Source organism: Gallinula chloropus (genome assembly GCF_964237585.1).
Source record: "Gallinula chloropus genome assembly, chromosome: 23".
Taxonomy (NCBI): domain Eukaryota; kingdom Metazoa; phylum Chordata; class Aves; order Gruiformes; family Rallidae; genus Gallinula; species Gallinula chloropus.
In genome coordinates this window covers 562,659-582,719 of record NC_140108.1, presented here as the reverse complement: position 1 = coordinate 582,719, position 20,061 = coordinate 562,659, and the positions used below count along the sequence as shown (strand labels likewise).

Genomic DNA, 20,061 nt, shown 5'->3' with positions numbered 1-20,061 from the left:
TCATGGATTTTCCAAGCATTGCCGAAAACTTGTGATGTACCGGTGGGGCAATAACAAGGGCAAGGCTGGGAATGAAGGAGGGAGACTGGCTCTCGCAGCAAAGGGTGGGTTTTTTCTCTCCAGGACTTTCTGTCCAGTTATGAGGGCACGGTTGCAACACAAGAAGGTCTCCTTCAGCACTTTAAACGATGTTGCAACAGGAGAAAGGGCAAAGTGTATTGCAACTAGGTCCCCCGACTCGGATGTTTGCGCTGTTAGGCATTAGGCAGGTAAGTTGTGTTTTCAGTTGGACTGAGGAAGCGTTTCTGAGGGGGATCTGCCTGCAGATGTGGGCTGAGGGCTGGTCATGCACTGTGAGCAGTCAGCAGGCACGAACAACCTCATGGGCAAAGCTCTTGAGGATGTCAGAGGACGCTCAAGGATGTCAGACCTCACGTTGCTGTCTTCACAGTTGAGCTGGAAAGAACTTCGGGTTTATGACTCTATGTATGTGCCAAAACGAATCCAATCCCCCAGTTCCAGAGGTCTGGATCTATATCCGCTGTCCTGGGAAGCCATCTAGTGGTACAGATCCAGAACGGCTGAGACCCGACTGATTTAAAGCCTCAAAATCCCCATCGCCAGTTACTGCAGCACTGTGTGAGTCTAAGCTCCTGTACACAGGTAAACATGTTGTATCGCAAATCAACAGAAGTCAGTTAGGAAGCTGAAACCATTTGGAAATAAATTCAGTTTTGTGCTTTGGATTCAAAGAGATGTTTGTAAACCCAGGTGGCCCTATGGTAACAGAGTGCAGGGGTTATTTGTTTACAAATAGAAGAGCAACCAAGTTTCTGGTGCCACCTCCATTTAAAACCTGTATCACACAGAGGTTTTAACTGGAACAATACCTAAATCCTTTGATTTCAGCTCTGTTAAAAGTTCCACAAAAGTTTTCAGAAAAAAAGAAAATAAAATGCAGAAGGAAACTTTCAGAGTCCTCACCTTCTAATGCCAGGTTACCTCATATGAAAAAACCCCATATGACTATCACTGCATCATGGTAGAGTGTCAGGAGACAGGGTTTTGGAGAGAGTAATGTGAATCATTCTAACTGGAATGGCAGATTCAGGTGGTATCCCCTACGCTAGCTGCATCTGAAATAACCAGAGCTCAGAGTATTTCCATTGCTCCTTGGCAGCACTGAGCACCTCTGTGTGTTTTTACAGTCATACCTTCAGAAATGGAGCTTGGGGAGGCACCTGGCATTACCATTTTCCTCTCAGTCCAAAAACTCTGAAGGGGAGACAGGAATTAGACAGAGAGCCTAGTGTCTGGTTTAAACAAGAATGACTCAGTGTCTGGACTGGTAACAAATATAACAACCTTCTGGGATGGCAATAGGGAGCAGGGGTAAAAGTGAAAGGATATGAAATGCATCAAATTTGTTTTTTTCATTGCTGAGTTCAGTCTCTTTATGCATAAATCACCCTGACACATTTAAAACAGTAAAGTCTGCAACATTACACAGTTAGCCCCTTCAGATGAATTAATTATTAATTTCAAACATTTGCAGGTCCTTTGAAGCCAGTGGGAATGGAACAACATTGTGAATATTGATTTCATGCATCTGTTTGCAGCCTGAATAATATTCTAAAATGTATTGAAGGTGGGTTGTTGGTTTGTTTTTTCATTCATTATGATTTCTGTTAATTGATCCATGTGCAAAGTTGCTACCAAATTGGGAGTAAAACCAGTTCTAGACAGTTAAAATTTTCCTAACTCACTCAAAATTCATGAAAACATGGACTATTTTACTTCTTTACTACTTTAGATTGACCTTGAAAGCAGTGAAAGCTAGTAGTTACCACACTGTATGTATCTACAAAAGCAAGAAGCAAAAGCAGACTTAGAGTAAAAATGAAGTTACTGCATCTTGCCTGTAATAAATAGGATGAAAAATACATGCAATATTTTAAAATTCACCTAATTCAACCCAAAAGTCAAATATCTGTAAATTCCAGACATACTGTATAGAACACTGAGAGCAACTGAGGTTTGTCCCTTTAAATTGCAGTTCCACTCTGAAAAGTGGCAGAAAAGTGGTATTCTGGGGTTTCATCTGACTGCTGTACAGTAACTATTGTGCTCTTTTTTGGCTAAGGGGCTTTTTCCAAATTGCCACCTTTACCAAAGCAACATGTGCTTTTGTTCAAAAGTCCATCTCTGGTTCTGAAACCTCCTGAACTACACCTTTGTGTAGTTTGATTATCCAAGCTGATTTCACTGTATGTCCATAGGTACAAACAGACACTCAGTACATACCTTTGTTGATGGTAACAAGGTTCTGTCACATCTCAGCAGTTGTTCCTAATTATAAGTTGAAAGTTGTCCAAAGTGAATCCTTCCATGTTTCTCCTCAGATGTCCTTACCCAGAGCACCACAGTGTTCAATAAACAGTCCTGGGGATTTTGTAAAATCCCATCAGTTACTAATGCCACCACTCAGTTGCAGAGTTAATTTTGCATCTTCAATAGTTGCATGGTACTGAACTATTTGTTTCTGCTGCAGACATCTAAAACAAAGTATAAATTGCAAAAAGCCCCAAGAATTTGGTTTAAGCCATTTCCATGTCACTTTTAACTATGTTTTATTCCTGTTTGCAGTAAGAGCAAGAAGATAGTCATGTAGTTCCTCTCAGTGGTAACTAATTCACTTCCAGCTTCCACTTGTTTGTTTAAATTTCAGTTTTATGAATCTATTCTGATAACTTTAGCTCATCCTTGAATGACCCATTCCTGGGACCATAACTGAGAAGATGTGTTCATGCCTTCTGACTTTGTACCCACAGTGGTGCCTGTCTGTAACAGCCCAGCTTAAAACTAAAGCTGCTGTTCATATTTAGGCTAGCTAATGTACAGGTTAGGAAGGCCTATAGTAATCTAGCTTTTGGAGTATAGTTGATGTAGATTTACTCATACTCCTAACAAGAGTTATAAAAAACTTTTTCTTACTTGCCCTGTCTTGAAGAAATAAACAGCAGTAAAAAAGGTACTTCTACCTCCAAAACAAGTAGAAACACTCTATACACATCACTTCCATAACTAGGGTCCATTTTTGTAGAGCACTGTTACATGGATCTATGAAGAGGCTCAGGTATTGTGTCTGAATACTTTCAATCTACATCTTGAACTTATATATATATATATATATATATATATATACACATACATATATACATATATAGGCAGAAATCTAAATTTGTTCCCAGAGCCTTTGCAGCCAAGTTCCTAGCAAACCCCAAAGCCTCTTCATGCACATACTGCAGGAGCTTTTGAAAGGAAAAGGAGCTGGAAATGAAAAGCATGCTCAAGGCATGTCTGAAAGCCATTTGGGCTAACAATTCTGTGTTTTCAACTTAAAAAAACCCACCCAAATATACAGTACATTAGAAAGCAGATGTGGGGAAACTGGGAACACAGCACAGCACTGTTACACAATGGAAAGTCTGTGTTACCAGGGTGTCAAGTAATACCAGTTTTTTACATCAGTGCAGGGTTCTTGACCATAGACAATCTATCATGATCACAGATTAAAACTAAACCTCCTTTAAAAAATGAAAGCCTTTTGCCAAGCTGATCTGTTTTTTGTTACATGAAGTACTGCTGTCAGATTTGGATAAATCAAGAGCTAAATTTTTGTGCTTCTTGATTTCATTCTTCCCTTGAGTTCACATTTTCCATTTGAAATGTGTCCCAGTGGTTCTATGATTTCACACTGTCCTTCTATATGCTATTAAGTGTTAAGAGCCTGATACTGTTGCCTTGTAAGTGGAGTTTTGCCATGGACTAAGCTCTAAGGGACCAGATTTCTGTTCAACTTCCAGCCTTGACAGAAAACAGTCTGTGTCCAGCCTTGTGCAAAGAGCTGCATTTAGATGTTTTACTGCTTTCCCAGGCTCTCACAACAAATCAGAATCACAAATGCCTTACTGAGTAATTCTAGATTCTAGATGACATCCCTTTCTAGACCCAATATGTGCAAAAATGTAATTGTTTTTTTAAGCACAACCATCTTTTCAAAGTGCACATAGGTGCTACCTGGAGTTCCTGCAGAGGGATGAAGCATCAAGGACGTGGTATTTGTTTCAAGTGCTTAGTCCTTTTAGTACCCGTTAGAGTTTGTCATTTTGTACTAACTGCCCTTCTTGCTTCTCACCCAACTTTAATTGGAAGCCAAGTCTGTCTCAATCTGCCACCTGGCTGCTTCATATTGGAAGAGAGAACAGTGTAAAAACAGGAAATGTAAACAGGAATGGAGTGAACAAGTGATCAGGCCCACTCAACATTATGAAAGGCAGGTCCTGCCAAACTAACCTGATGTCCTTCTATGACAAGGTGACCTGCTTAGAGTACCTGGACCTCAGCAAAGCCTTTGATACTGTTTCTCACAGCATTCTGCTTGAGAAACTGGCTACCACTGGCCTGGCCAGGTGTAAAACACTGGCTGGATGGCTGGGCCCAAAGGGTGGTTGTGAATGGAGCCAGATCCAGCTGGAGGCCGGTCACAAGTGGTGTTTGCCAGGGCTCAGTCCTGGGGCTGGTCTTGTTCAATGTCTTCATCAATGACCTGGATGAAGGGATTGACTGTTCCCTCAGTAAGTCTGCAAATAACACTAAGCTGGGAGGAAGTGTTGATCTGCCTGAGGGTAGGGAGGCTCTTCAGAGGGGTCTGGACAGGCTGGATCAATGGGCTGAGACCAGTGGGATGAGGTTTAACAAGGCCAAGGGCAGAGTGCTGCACATGGGACAGAACAACCCTGAGCAGCTACAGGCTGGGGGGAGACTGGCTGGAGAGCTGCCAGGCAGAGAAGGACCTGGGGGTGTTGGGTGACTGCAGGCTGAATATGAGCCAGCAGTGTGCCCAGGTGCCCAGGAAGGCCAATGGCATCCTGGCTGGTATCAGAAATGGTGTGGCCAGCAGGGCTAGAGAAGGGATTGTGCCCCTGTACTGGTGAGGCTGCACCTTGAGTCCAGAGAAGAGCAACCAGGCTGGGGAAGGGGCTGGAGAGCAAACCTTCTGAGAAGCAGCTGAGGGAACTGGGGGTGTTCAGCCTGGAGAAGAGGAGGCTGAGGGGAGACATTATCACCTCCAACAACTACCTGAAAGGAGGTTGTAGAGAGATGAGTGTTGGTCTCTTCGCCCAAGTGACAGTTGGTGGGATGAGGGAAATGGCCTCAAGCTGCACCAGGGCAGGGCCAGATCAGATGTGAGGGAAAAGTTCTTCACCAAAAGGGTTGCCTGGCATTGGCACAGGCTGCCCAGGGAGGGGGCTGAGTCACCGACCTTGGATGTATTTAAAAGATGGGTAGAAGAGGTTCTCAGGGATATGGGTTGGCAGAGGACAGAGGTGGTTGGACTCAATGATCTGAAAGGTCTTTTCCTACCTAGTGATTTGGTGATTCTGTGACTACATTTTGTTAAACTGATCGACCCATCTTAAGTTCATCTCAGCACATTTACCTCACTTTTACACCAGCCAACATTCACCATTCCTTCTGATTAATTTCTCAGTCCTGACAGAACTATGGCACCCAGACAATTAAGGAGGCAGAAGAATTAAGTCAGTAAGTCCCTCAGAATTAGGGAAATGTATTGTTTTGAGACTCTGAACTGAAATTCTACGAAACCAAAGTGATGCATATTTTGACAAAAACAAACCAGTAAGCTAACCCTTGTCATAAGTTTGCACTGGAAGCTTGTAAACCAGCTTAGGAAAAAAATCTCAAGATAAAATGTGCCCTGAAACCTTTATAACAATGTCTTCGAAAAAGAATTCACTACATGCAGCCATCATTTCTTCTCAGAGCCAGTGGCTCACTTGTAAATACAGAGGTGAAATAATCTAAATCCTCTGTCAACTTGTAACTTGACAGTTGTAGAAAGGAAGCCAAAAAGAGGAGGGATGTTAGGAAGAGATTGCAGTTGTCAAAGGCAAATTTTTCTGTTGAAAGGCTAGGGTAGACCAGCTTGAGGTGAATGAATTGATGTGGGGAAATAAGGTCTCTGGAAAGATTCAGTTGAGCTAAGAGAAGGCACAGAGGGATGCTGTGTTCTTCATTCAAACAGAACATGCAGCTTTTCTGATGATGGTCTGAACAAGGATGTTTGGATTTTTAATCATTTATCTGGATATTTCTAGAGCTTCACCCATTGTTAGTAGAAAGGCTATGTGCTCGTTCCTGCTGAATCACTGCCACTGCCTCTACAAACTGGTATCACCAATCTTTTCCAGGGAAAAGCAATTCTGCAGGAGGACATTGGAAGAAATGATACAAAGGGTAAACAACACAGGACTTCCAAAGTCTAACCCGTCCTTTACCTCATTTATGGGCACTGCTGCCTTTTTAGAAGTTATTTTATGTTTCCTGATATGAACAATGGCACAGAGCAGTGAGGATCAGTTGATTCCATGGAGGAAGAACGATCTGTTATAACAGCAGAATGCATAAATCCAGGTGTTTCCTAGAAGGTGACCTAGAAAATAATTAACAGAGATGCTTTTTCAGAACACTCATCCCTGCCCTCCAGTTAAACTGTCCAACACTATTTGATAAAAAAATATACTCCTCTAAACCAACTAACTAACCCCAAAGTCCAAGAACCCCTCTTCATAGGACTCCTACCTCCCTTCAAATTAGATGCATGGTTGCTGGCCTGAAATTCTTGATACTATGGGAAAAAAAAAAGTCTATTGGGAGCTCCTGAGTGATTTGGCAGAAGGTAATTGGAGTTTTTGACATCCAGCTTTTATGAGGGGAAATCTGGATATTCCATTATTTACTCAGAAGATAATATCAGTGGGATGTTTAAATCTACCACAAAGAGAATTAAAAATTAATAAAGAAGAACTTTCACTTGACATATTTAAAAGTATCTTTATATGGGGACATTCAGAACTTACTATTTTTAAGATGGATTAGTGAAACTCATTAAGCCCCAATCTAGGTATTAGTTATCAGAATGTCCAAGTAGTTTGAATTTTTGCATTAAAAAAATAAAATCATTTGAGTTAGTGTACCCCACAGGTCTGAATGGAGTTAAGGGGCTGGGAGGGGCTATGTTAAGCATCTGGCTTCCTCACAATGATGGAAGAGTTCAGTTATTCCCCATCTTAGTCAAAGAATTTGAGTTGGTGTTGGAAAGATGCCTACTATGATCACAAGTTGCAGACCTGCTGAGTTAAGCACGTTCCATGTTATAACTTGCATGGATTTAATGGTTTTCTTACCCTTAACACCTGTTTATTTATTTATTTGAATTTAAAACCACAGAATTCAATCAGTTTTGCTTGCTGAAGTTAATGATTAGACCTCTTAAGTCTGGTTGCTCTTGCCATCCGGTACTTTATCTCTTATGACTCATGTTGTTTACTCATTCCTCACAGGTAAATATTTATTTATCCTATTGACTAATTCACATTAAAGTTTCTTGCTCTTTCCTGTAATACATATTTTGCATAAATGGGATTCCTCTAAGCAGATGTATTTCATCTGCTTCTTTTAAGGGTGTAAGAAAAGCTAGAAAGGACTCACCTTTTTTTAGTCAAGATCCCACTTCTGAGGAAACACCACTACAGGCTGAATGCAGAATCTAATGGCTCATAAAAAGGAGCATTTCTATCCTATGGCCACAATTACAAGCTTTTATAAGGGTTTAAAAATGAAGTATCTGGGAAATTAGTGGTGATAAGGGAATTTTTCAGAAGGTTCAGGGGATGAGCATAGGTTGTACTGGTTACATCAAGCTGAGCTGATCTTCATTTGCTTTTTACTTTTAACCAAACAAGTTTTGTCCAGTCACGTGGTGGACAGAAATATGTGGAGTTGCCCCTGGTCACTTATTCCTTCACTATCACCACCATGATTGGTACAAGCCTTTGGCTAGCCATAAGCCATATGGTGTAACCACAGCCTAATGACAACAGAGGATAACGTAGCGTTGCCTTAGCGAAAACCAGCAAACAATGAAGTTGTAAAGCCATCAAAATCCTTTCTTTAGAGTGAATCAGAATTTGGGTTAGGGCCAAAGCTCTCACACTCAGGTAGGGAGCTTCCAAATAACTGACAGCTCTACATGAAGCTCTAAAGGCAAAATTCCTTTTGATGTACTTCAGAATGTCTGTTCTAAGTTGCAGCCAGCTGTCTGCCTTGGCAGTATAGCAGGGAAAAGAAGAGATCTGCACGAAGCAAAAAGTAATTCAGAACTATTCCAAGGGCAAAACCATTACAGGTTCTTAAACACAGAGACTGGAGTTCAGGACCACTAGTCTATGGGTTCTTACATAGAGGTAGTGTCTTTCTTTACACTTAGTAGTATAGAAGCAAAACCCCACACACATAGCTTTTCAGGCTCATAAAGCAGAATACAATTAGACCAGATAAAAAATAAAGGTCCTTTGCAATTCTGGAATATACAAACCAATGACATTTCCTGAGTCTTCTCTGTATTAACTTTGAGCCTGCTACATACAACTGTGATAACCGGATGTTTGTTATGCTCCCAGCATCTGGCAGCCTTACCTGTAGGAGGAGGGTGGAGTAATTTGGGTATGCAAATTACTCAGTGGAGTCAGTCCGGAGGATATAAATATTGACTGAATTGTATCAAACAGTTCTCTAGTAAAGTATTCCCAACAAAGAAGATGGAATTCTTTTATGCTCTAGCTTTAACAGCAGGAATTCTTGTTGCTTTTGTGTTACTGGTTTTAATTGTAAGTCACCGTAATTCCTTCAAGGCAGAGATTCCTCCTGATGTTGACCAGCCATCAAAGCTCCGCTTCTATCACTGGGTATATACTCTGGTGGAAATTCTGGTGAGTTTGTCATGCTCTGTGATGTTGTGATTTTCAGGAAAGGAAAAATTTGAGTAGAACTAGGAAGATACACATCTAAATATTGCAACAATGTGCAATGGGAAGCACACAGTAACACAGCTTTAAAGTTAAAGGCCAGAGTTTGATGTGGTATTCCATTGCAGTATTCTAAAAGCAGCCAGTATGAGGTGAGTTCTTTTAAATACTGAGATATGCATTCTTATGCCACAATTATAACGTTATTGCCTTCTATAATGGAATGATTGGTACTGTGGATGACAGGAGGGCTATGGATACCATTTACATGAATAAAAATAATAATATCTTCTGTATCTCAATGCACATTGATATATTTAAGGTTATTTCCAAAATTTTGAACTATCTGCAGTAATTTTCTTAGCCATGATTCTGTTCTTATTTCTGCAGTGACACCATTACCATGTCTTAGTGAAATATCACAGAATCATGTAGGTTGGAAGGCAACTCCAGAGGTTGTTAATCTAACCTGGTCAAAGCTGGTTCAGCTAGACCTGTTATCAGGTACTATTTAAGTACTTGTAAGCCAGACTTACTGTGCTGTGTGCTTTGCCATCAGAGAAAGAACTTTGTCCAGAAAGCTTTCAGAGAAGGCAACCGTAGTGCATAAGAGCAGCCTAAGCCCTGTCCCATGCTGCATATAACACATAAAGGAAAACCTGCAGGAAAATGACAGAGTGGCTTCCTTAATGTTTGTACAGAGCTGATCTCTATTCTCTAATCCCCTAGTTACATGTAATGAACACAGTGGCAATGGCTCACATCCTGGAAGGTGATTTGGGGCACTACAGCCTGTTGAAGGCTACGTGATAGAGTCCAGCGCATGGCACTGAGATGAGGAAGGGAATGGAACATCTTCCTTCTGAGGAGAGGCTGAGGGACCTGGGACACTTTAGCCTGGAGTAGACTGAGGGGTGACCTTATTAATGTTTATAAATATGTACAGGGTGAGTGTCAGGAGGCTGGAGCCAGGCTGTTCTCAGGGAAGGCAGCGATAGGACAAGGGGCAGTGGGTGCAGCTGGAGCAGAGGAGGTTCCATGGGAACATAAGGAAAAGCTTTTCCACTGTGTGGATGGCAGAGGCCTGGGACAAGCTGTCCAGAGAGGTTGGGGAATCTCCTTTTCTTTTGAAAACCTTTAGACATCTGTTGGTACTTCTGATGGATGTCTGGGTTTATGTTTATGCTCACAGAAGTAGCCACCCTCACAGTGGGGGCATGGCAGATTTCCTGTAAAGTGCAGGATGCTTTGCACATTGCACATGTCCTGCTCATTCTGATGAATGCTGCTCTCATGCCAGTGATGTGTCAGTTAAATGTGTACCTCTGCAGTGTGATGTCATACCTACAATGCCCCTGATGCAGCTATCCACATATTCTGTCATAAAAAAAATCAATGACAAACCCCAATGGAAGAGAAGAGAGAATTCCTGCTAGCTCACATCCCAGCTTTTTCTTTTTGAGTGTATTGTTATTGATTCTGAAGCATTGTGTAATTATTGATTAAGAGTTTTTCAACAGAATACATACCAAATTCCCCATTCTCCTTCATGACAGTGTTTTCCCTGAATTTGAAGATGCCTCTGTGACATCAGGAGCTCCTGAGATAAGGAAAGGGGATATTTAGATAGAATGTTTTGATACTGAGATTATCATACATATTACTATCTGTCATCTGAAAGTTCTATAAAATCTTGGGGATGTTGGAAAGTACAGATGAGATTAAATAAACCCTGTATCACAATTCTGCTAACAAAATCCAACTCTGACAAAAAGATGGGCGACTTCTTGAAAATTGCAGTTTGGGGAAGGTTATATTGACCCAGTGGTTTCTGCCACAGCTGCCTTGGCTCTTACATTCATTTTCCCCTTTGCAATGATAGCTAAAAATGTGCATTTTCAAATATAAGCCAAGAATTGTATTTATCTATCTGTCTCCAGGAACTGCACCTTAAAATACCCCAAGCATTGCTGGCAGTTGTGGCACAGAGTGTTATGAAAAATCCCCAGATCATCTCTGGGTTCTCATCCTTGTTTCTATATTATTTTCTCTTTCTTCCATGGCTCCTGGTAGTTTCTTTTGTTACTTCACATCCAAACTGTTTATTGCAGCCTGATCTAGATTATTAGGAAGAAAGAATCTGTGTTGTTTGAGAAAGGCCTTGGTGAGGGTGGGTGTTGCAATGTGCTTGATCTGTGTGAGATTTGGCATCACATACATGATAGCTGGGACCATGCACCTAAGAAAGATTTGAGTCTTTGTTGTTCTTTCACAGCAAAATTACTATTTCAGGTCAATATTTCAGTTGTCTCTGAGATAGACAAAGCAGATCTAAAGCAAAACACTAGGCTGGAAAGAACTTACAAGCCAAAACTGGTCATTGGTTCCTGTGGCATTGATAGAGGAGCATACACAGAGACTGGTGTTGCTCAGAAGGGAACAATGCAATTTACAGATTGCTCATGATGATTACCATTATTCCAGAAGAAAGAATTATAATAGCCCATAGAGGGAAATTAAGCCACCATTTAATGGGAAGGGAAATGTCACTAGCAGGAAATACATGAACACGTGCTCAAAATAAAGGAGGATTCCAGTGTGATCTTCAGGCTGACTTAATTATCAGCAGTTGACTGGCCTGGGATAAGAAAACGTTTTGACACATTTAACAAACCTCCCCTGTCTTCAGAATATTTGTCTTCCCTACCTGTGAGATCTTCATACAGGCAACAGTTTCACTGATGGAGTCCTTCATTTAGGCCAGCAGCCCTTCCTTACTGGCTATAGGCACTAGTGATTTTCCTGAAGCTTGTTCTCACCGACCCTGTGGCATGGAGATGCCCCAAGACCAGTAAGTTACTGAATCTTGCAAGCTGGGATGAATCTGTTTCTCCCAGTGTACTAAATGCTGTCCTGCTAGGAACATTTTAATCTTACCTGACCTTAAATACTCCAGCCTCCTTTGGTAATCAATGGAGATGAACAGCCAACTCCAGAGCATGATTTAACACACTGGAATTGGAACTGTCCTCAAGAAAGGCATCTTTCTCTTCACTGATCAGCAAAGGAGCCTCAGGCCTCATGACTCCCAGCTTCCATACCTAAGCAAATGCCCCATGTTACTTGTGGTAAATCCAAACTGCCAAAATGACAAGGTATTTGTGTAATCCATGGCACAGAACAAGCATTGCAACATTCTACCAGAAATAATGGTGCCTCAAATCATGAACATTTTCACTTTCATAACAGAAATCACAAAGCCACTTACGTGTGGTAATGGTATAAAGTAGTAAATAACCAAAACAATTATGCTAATTACAGTCTAGAAAAAGGTAGCTTGTGGCCTTTGAAGAGTGGGCACACCTGAACTCCCTATACTAATGTCTCATTTTTCCTGTTGTATCTATCTAGGCAAGGAACTTAGAAAGTTTGGGAATTCTTGGGGAGCATGTACTTCTAAGGCTGATTACTGATGGACTGCCAGCTTACAGGGATTCAAAGCTCTGCATAAAGGATCTGCATTTTGATGAGGTGGCAGTGAGGATTTACCTCCCAAGAGTACCATCTGCAAGCAAACGGAGAGGAGTCATCTTCTTCCATGGAGGATGCGGGATATTCGGAAGCATCAGTAAGGAACTGAGAAGGAAATGATGATTATTGAGGAGTGTTAGCTTTAATTTTTAAAAAACTCTCCTGACCCTAAGAAGTGACTGAAGCTTAGTTTGAGAGATGGAGAGATAGAAAGCACTTAATGTTTATTTTTACTTTTTAAAGTCTTTAATCTGCCCTTATTATCTAAATTATTGTTATAGGATGTAGCACTCTTGATGGCATATATATTCCTTGCAGCAAGTGGTGCTGCTAAAGAAATACATTCTTTTTTTTTTGTCTGAAAACCTGACAGAAGTTACTAACAGCTGCTTCCTCTCTTTGGTCTCTAACTGTAGCATGTTTACATGCCTATAAACAGTGCTCATGGCAATTCAGGGGGTCTGTAGCAGCCGTTTTAAAATGTGTCTCCAGGATGCATGTGCTTTAGTTACATTGTCTTTTTTTTCCCCTAGTTTAATTTATTAGAGAAATCAGATAATTGCAAACCTGTAATTTAAACAGTTCTAAAAGATACTGTGTCTACAGGCAGTAGACATGCTCACATGTTAAATGGCATTAGAATTCTGTAATTGAGCAAATACTGGTAAAACACATCTTCTAAATGCAGTAAATTTAGAACTCAGGTTGAAGGGAAACTCAATGTATCTTTAAATACATTAAAAGAGGTGTGTTTATGCCCACAACCTTACCATGGAATAATTACATAGACAATTTACTGTAGCACAGTTTGGATGCCTTAGATTTCTGCCTCAATTAGCCACAGAGAAACACACTGATTTCACAGGGGGCATACCAGCTGCACCCTTCATTCGTCAGAAGAGTAAAATCTCTGCTTCAAATACAAAAATGTGCTTACACTTAGCTGTAGAACTGCAATTAGCATTCCCACCACAAAATGGTACGACCTACCTGAGACAGCCTCAGACTCATAATTACTTAAAACAATGTAATAAGCTTTTACAGAGATCTCAAGCTGCTTTATCCCTTCCAACCACTCTAAAGAATGTGAAAATAATCACAGAATAGTTTGGGTTGGAAGGGCCCTCAGAGCTCCCCAGTGCCCCCTGCTATGGGCAAGGACAGCCTCCCAACCCCACGCAGGGTGCCCCAAGCCCCATCCAACCCAGCCTTGAGCCCTGCCAGGGATCCAGGGCACCCTGTGCCAGGGTCTCCCCCTTCCCCAGACAGGATTTCTGCCTCAGATCTAATCTAAATCTAGCATCTCTCAGCTTAAAACCACCATCACCCCTTGAATAATAATAATAGTAATAGTAATAATTCCTTCTTTTCCTAACAGAGTCCTTAAACAGTATCTCCTGACAATCAAAAGTCTAGATTACTTTTATCCCAGAGGAAATCTGGGTAGCTCATTAAGCAGGCAAGGGGCCCACGCCTCACGACAATATGTCATAAAAACACAGGGGATGATATTGCTTCATGTATTCTAAGATATTAATTACATTAACGACATTTGTTCTTCAGGAAGCTATGAGAGAATATGCCAGTACATAGCCAGAAAATCTGATTCAGTGGTTGTGTCTGTCGGGTAAGTGAGCTCCACCCAATGTCATTCCCAGAATTAGACAGTTCTGCTGCTTCCCCCCCCTCTTCTCCCACCCCCCAGACAATGGCCATTCTGTACTTACACTTCTCTGATCACAGAAAAGATGCCAAGCTCTAGCACTGTCTACCCCTGTGTTGTTGAAACGTGTGAGCAAGCATGTGCCATGAAATGACAGTGAGGAAGACATGATACAGGCTTATGAAGTGCCAGAAGTAGTATGTATGCCAGCTATTTTCAGAAGAGCAGAGATTTGTTCATTTTATGCTCTTATTGCCACAAAAATCATTCCTTTTGTTTGATAATGAGGAATTATAAGATGTTTTCCCAATTTCAGCTAATAAAATAAATGAACACATTGTCTCCAGGAAGCTATTTTGTCACCACAGTGTATTTACTGTATGGTGTTTTATCATATAGTAAGTTATTATTCTTTTTATATTTAAATGTAATAATCATAGAATCACAGGCTGGTCAGGGTTGGAAGGGACCCCAAGGATCACAGAGCTCCAACCCCCTGCCACAGGCAGGGACACCAACCTCCAGGCCTGGAGCTACACAAGGCTGCCCAGGGCCCCATCCAACCTGGCCTTGAACACCCCCAGGGATGGGGCACCCACCCCCTCTCTGGGCAGCCTGTTCCAGCCCCTCACTACTCTCTCTGGAAAGAACTTCCCCCTAATAGCCAATTTAAACCTTCCCTCCTTCAGCTTCACTCCATCCCCCTTGTCCTGCCAGTCTCTGCCCTTTAACAAGCTGATTCCCCTCCTGTTCCTCTGCTCCCTTCAGGGACTGGAAGGCTGCAATGAGGTGCCCCCACAGCCTTCTCCTCTCCAGGCTGAAATAACACTAATACCCAACGCAGCAGTACTGTGTACTAACACAATACTCAGTGTCTGTAGTGTAAAAAGCTCAGGAGCCAGGAGGTGGTTGGATCCTGGGGGTAGGCAGGGCTGACTCACAGCTGTACAGACCTGCAAGGCCAGTCCAAATGAGAACTTCTGACTTCCCTGCTGGCATGAACTCTGCGGCCAGGAGGAGCACTCAGAGCTGGAATTCAGGCTTTGCACAGTGTGGGTGATTGCACTGCACTACTCAAGCCCTCGTGCTCTTCAGTGATGCTACAACAAACCTCGTGCTCAACGGGCTCTGTGTTTGGATGGCACTGGGAGGGGAAGCTGTTCTGGTTTGCTTCAGCACACAAAGCTTTCATTAAGGAATACTGGTTTGGGTGAGTTTTTGCAAATGGATGGGATGTGTTTAAGATGACACTTCCAAGCAATTTACAAAGACAGGGGCTTGTAATAATAGCCATCTCTTGTCCGTTTCAGGTATCATTTATCTCCTGAGCGTAAGTATCCATCCCAAACCCTGGAGTGTCTCACTGCTACTGAACACTTCTTGAAGACTGCAGAAAGCTTCGGGGTGGATCCTGATCGGATTATTGTTTTGGGGGATAGTGCAGGGGGCACTTTTACTGCTACCATTTGCCAAGAACTGGTAAACAGACAAGATATCCCAAAGATACGTGCCCAGGTACTGATCTATCCATTCCTCCAAGCACTGAACTTTAATCTGCCATCTCACCAGAGAAATGCTTTCACTCCCTTCTTGACCAGGGACCGAGCAGTATATTTTCTTCTGAAATACTTGGGAAAGGATTGCTCTTTGAAGGAAGCTGTTTTGGCAGGTTCTCACGTTCCAGAGAGTATTAACTTGAAGTATACAAAATGGATAAATCCTGATCTTATCCCAGAGAGATTTAAACTGGGTTATAAAATACCACCACCCACTTTGTTTTTGCCTCAAGTCCATGAAGAAACAAAAGAACTGTTAAGGACAAGACTTTCCCCACTCTTTGCAGAAGATGCTGTTGTTTGCTGCCTACCTGATACTTGTATAATCACCTGTGAGCACGATGTGCTCAGAGATGATGGATTGTTGTACAAGAAACGGTTAGAGGACAACAACGTAAAGGTCACCTGGTACCACGTGGAAGAAGGCTTCCACTGTGCCCTGGGATTTTTTGGTTATGGTATTTTCTCTTTTCCATCAGCAAGTAAAATAGTGAACCACACTGTCAACTTTCTAAAAGGCTATTAAATGTTTTCTTGGATACAGTGAACTGGGGTGCAGGCAGAGTGTATTTCAGTTAACTACTGACTGGCTATTGGTACATTAGAATCAAGGCAAGGAAGATTCCAATTAGCACCATCTGCTGAACTCTATTCAATTGCTAATACTTGGGAAGATGATGTATTTTTAATCTTCCTTTTTTTTCCCCAAACCCATTAATTGGTTTGATGGCTTTGCTGTTCTCTAGTATTGTGGAGTTTTTCTTCTCTCATGGAATAAGAACTCACCGTAGCAAAAACCATTTAAAAGCATGCACTGTGTGCTTTGGACTTGATGATAAAATCTGTAGGAGGGAATTAAGTGTAGTTACAAATCTGATTTTAAAGGGAAATGCTTGGCACTGAGGTAGGTACAGAAATGTGAGCTGTATGACATGGTTACCCACAAGCATCCAAGTCAGGTAACAGAGATGCAGTGAGGGAGAACCGCACAGACATCACCAAACATCCTCTAAGTTATATATTATTAAGTTCCTCTCTGAGGAGCGTTTGATGCATTTGGGGAAGACAGAGACATAGTGGGTTTTGCCTTTTTGAAATCAGATAAACAATCAACTTGTTTCCTCAGAATTTGGGGACAAAGTTTGGATGCTGCCCAAATAATTTCTGTGAATATCCAAAACATGAAGGGGAATAAAAAAATAAATCTCAGCTTAATTGTTACATTGCCTATTAGGACAGATCCACCTTTGCTAAACACTGATGCCAAGGTGATAGCTGCTACATGTCAAAACAGCTAGGCAGGCAATGCCTAGGAACTGTAAAATATTTCATCATTGTTATACAACCACCTTGCACTTGTAATATCTATGCAGACACAATGTGGAAAGAGGTTAGTACTTATCTTCATTCTCTGCCAGTCAAACTGTGAGTAGGAAGAAAGCGGTGGGTTAAATTCTCCCTGTTGTCACCAGGTTAATTAAAGCTGGTGACAAGTTAGCAGTTACAAATCCTTGGAACAACAAGTTGTGACTTGTGAATTCTTGTTGTCCAGTCCCTCTCAGCTAATGAAATTAGGTTTCTTCATGCTTTGTTGATACCACAGATATTTTGTTTCATTTTTCCTATTGCAGGTATTAGATTTACTCCTCAAGCAAAGATTCATCCCCAGTAAATAACCAAATAAAGTTCCAGTTGTTCCACTCTTTGAGGATTACAGGATTTGCCTTGGTTATGCAACCTGATGTGAAATTGTGGCTTCGTTTCTAGTTTCTGATCTCAAGATGACAGTTGGCTTACCAGCTGACACGCTGGTAGCTGAAGCTATGCCAGCAGAGCCGGGATCTGCTGTAAAAGCTGCGCGAAAGGCTGGGTGGTGTCTGAGCAGTTAATCCATGCGGGTCCTGCTGTGGCTGGACTCTCTCGCTACACGCGCGAGCTCTGCGAGCTTCAGCCCAACCTGTGAGAGCCAGGAGGCTTATCCTTACTTATCTTACCCATCTATTGCTCTTCCCATCTTCTATACCAGGAGAACTCTTCTGACAGTTCTTTGCAGGTACAGAGATGTTGAAGTGCCAGAACTAAGGCTGTCCACACTTTGTGTTTAAGCTATGAGATGATCACATATGGTCACACGTTCTGTGCAGGGTGACTGAACTTCTTGGCAGTGCAGCATTCCAATACCTGGGGTTTTTTCATTATTCAGCCTCTGGGCTCACACCTCATTTATGGGCCAATATCCAAACTCGACACTCATCTCCTCCTGAGATTCTTCCATGGTTCTTTGTCTCTAGATCTTCATTTACTACAAATAAGAACACATTTATCTTTACAGTATGTCAGCAGAATTATCAGCTCTCTTGAACACATGCCCTTTAATCTGTCGTGAGGGTTCTAGCCAGGGCAGTGCAGATGGGTAAGCAGAGAACTGTGAGCACTGAAACATGTTATTCCTTCTCTAGTAGCAACTCACAGATTTGCTAAAATTTAGCAAGTCCCAAGATCTAATTGTCTCCATGGAACTTCCTGTCTTTTAATTTATTTTAATGAGACGCAGATCTGCTCTGTGTCTCACACTGCTAAGATAGAATGATCATTTGTTTGAAGACATTTAATAGTTTTCAAAGGGTGAAATAAGTTTTCATCATTATCACTCATTTAAAGATTTTTCTTTTTTCTAGGGAAAGACACAGGATAATTTTTACTAGCCTGTCTGTCCCAGGGAACCTGCTCTGGCAGGGGGGGATGGATTTGATGATCTCTTGAGGTCTCTTCTGACCCCTAGAATTCAGTTATTCTTACATAGAAACGTTCACCTCGCTGCACATTCCACAAGCCACAGCGAATGGCTTCAAACACAACCAAGCAAAAACTTGCAGTGCACCCACAGAATCATGCACACCAGTGTCTTCCCACAAGGAATAATAACAGGCTGCACAGGGAGGTGGTTGAGTCACCTTCCCTGGATGTGTTTAAAAAAAGGGTAGATGAGGTGCTCAGGGATCTGGTTTAGCTTAGGACAGGAATGGTTGGACTTGATGATCTTTAAAGGTCTTTTCCAACCTTGTGATCCTGTGATTGTGTAATTATTCATGCAGTTAAATAATCCCAGACACAAGTGTGCACACACAAGGTATCATGTAAAAACACCATTAACAGATCTTGTCAGTGCTCTGCAATGCTCACAGAGGACATTGGTGAGGACTTTAGTCGCTCTGTTCCCAGATTTCAAGCACCAGATGGCTCTCACGCTCTGCAGGATGTCATAGGAGCTGCTCGAGTCCAACCACCATCTCTGGGAGATATGCCCAGTATTGGTGTGTCCCACACCAAGCAGGTGAGTACCTAGTTGCCACCTCATCAGCCTGAAGACTACATAGCAACTGGCTCAAGCTGCGTCTCTCCTACCATGTGCAGCTTACACAACAGGAAAAAAAGCTTAAGGATGACAGCCCAGTCTTGACAAGAGTTCAGGAACTAACATTTAGCTCACCACTGGAAATTAAGAAGTAAATTAGATCCTGGGGTAGGAGAAAATGGGATTTAGCCTCAGGGACCAATTTCTCTGGTCTATTGTCCAGGAGCAAATAAGGTTAAAAAGTCAGAAGCTGGAGAGAGCATACATTTGAAAGATTATTCAGAGAATGGTTCTCTCTCCTGGGATTTGAACAAGCTTGTAAACTGCTGACTCTAGAATCACAGAATATTAAGTATGTTTCTGTGTATGTGCAATGCCCAAAGAAAAAAAAAAGTTCATTATTTCAGAAAACACTCTGTTTCTTCTACAACTGATACCAGATTCCAGCACATCCAGTCTTTGTGTGGAGCCTCTGGAGTTGGTGGGGGTGCTGTGATGTCTGGACCTAGTTAATGTGCCCAAAGGAGCCCAAGACGTACCAGCCTTTGGTAAAGTGGCTACCAAAAGGATTTAGAAAACAGATGAACAATAGCTGGCCAGAATCTTAATACAAAGGATCTGTCACAAGTGTCAGAAGACTACTTAGATCCCCAGAGGGACCAAATCTGATAAGCACACGTAGACCACACCTAACTCACTGGGAGTATGGTTTAGCACAAAGCTGATTAATTACTTTCACTATTAAATGTTGAAGAAGGGAGCTGCAACCACATTTTGTGTAACAGTATTTCCTAATGATCTTGTAGGAGCTATAAGAAATCTGAACCCTACATGCACCTCGGTCCTGCTGGGTTTGAATTCAGCACTTCCATTTCCCAAGAGAGTGTCCCAATCACCAGGCACCATCCCTTTCAGCAACATCCCTTATCGAGCTGGGTGACTGGATCAAACACCACAAAGAAGAATAAACAAAAACCAACCTGATTTTATACTCAGCATGTAAACAACCTTCTGGCAAGGGAGTGAGAGGGAACAAGGGATGTTGGGAAATTAAAGTCCACAAAG

The 20,061-nt window shown here is 41.9% G+C and overlaps 1 protein-coding gene and 1 long non-coding RNA gene across 2 annotated transcripts; both read left to right on the top strand.

The window, feature by feature from the left end:
* The first annotated feature begins 547 nt into the window (after window positions 1–547).
* Window positions 548–6,313, top strand: LOC311200324. The gene is made up of 3 exons (XR_014617816.1): window positions 548–663; window positions 1,556–1,648; window positions 6,276–6,313. It is a non-coding gene; the product is annotated as an uncharacterized lncRNA (long non-coding RNA).
* Window positions 6,314–8,684: 2,371 nt separating this feature from the next.
* LOC311200323 (arylacetamide deacetylase-like 4) lies at window positions 8,685–17,336 on the top strand (the record flags this gene model as incomplete). Its single annotated transcript, XM_084274529.1, has 4 exons — window positions 8,685–8,855; window positions 12,303–12,519; window positions 13,986–14,049; window positions 15,396–17,336. 4 exons carry the CDS (start codon window positions 8,685–8,687, stop codon window positions 16,165–16,167), a joined length of 1,224 nt encoding a protein of 407 aa, XP_084130655.1. The 3' UTR covers window positions 16,168–17,336.
* Between the last annotated feature and the right edge of the window lie 2,725 nt (window positions 17,337–20,061).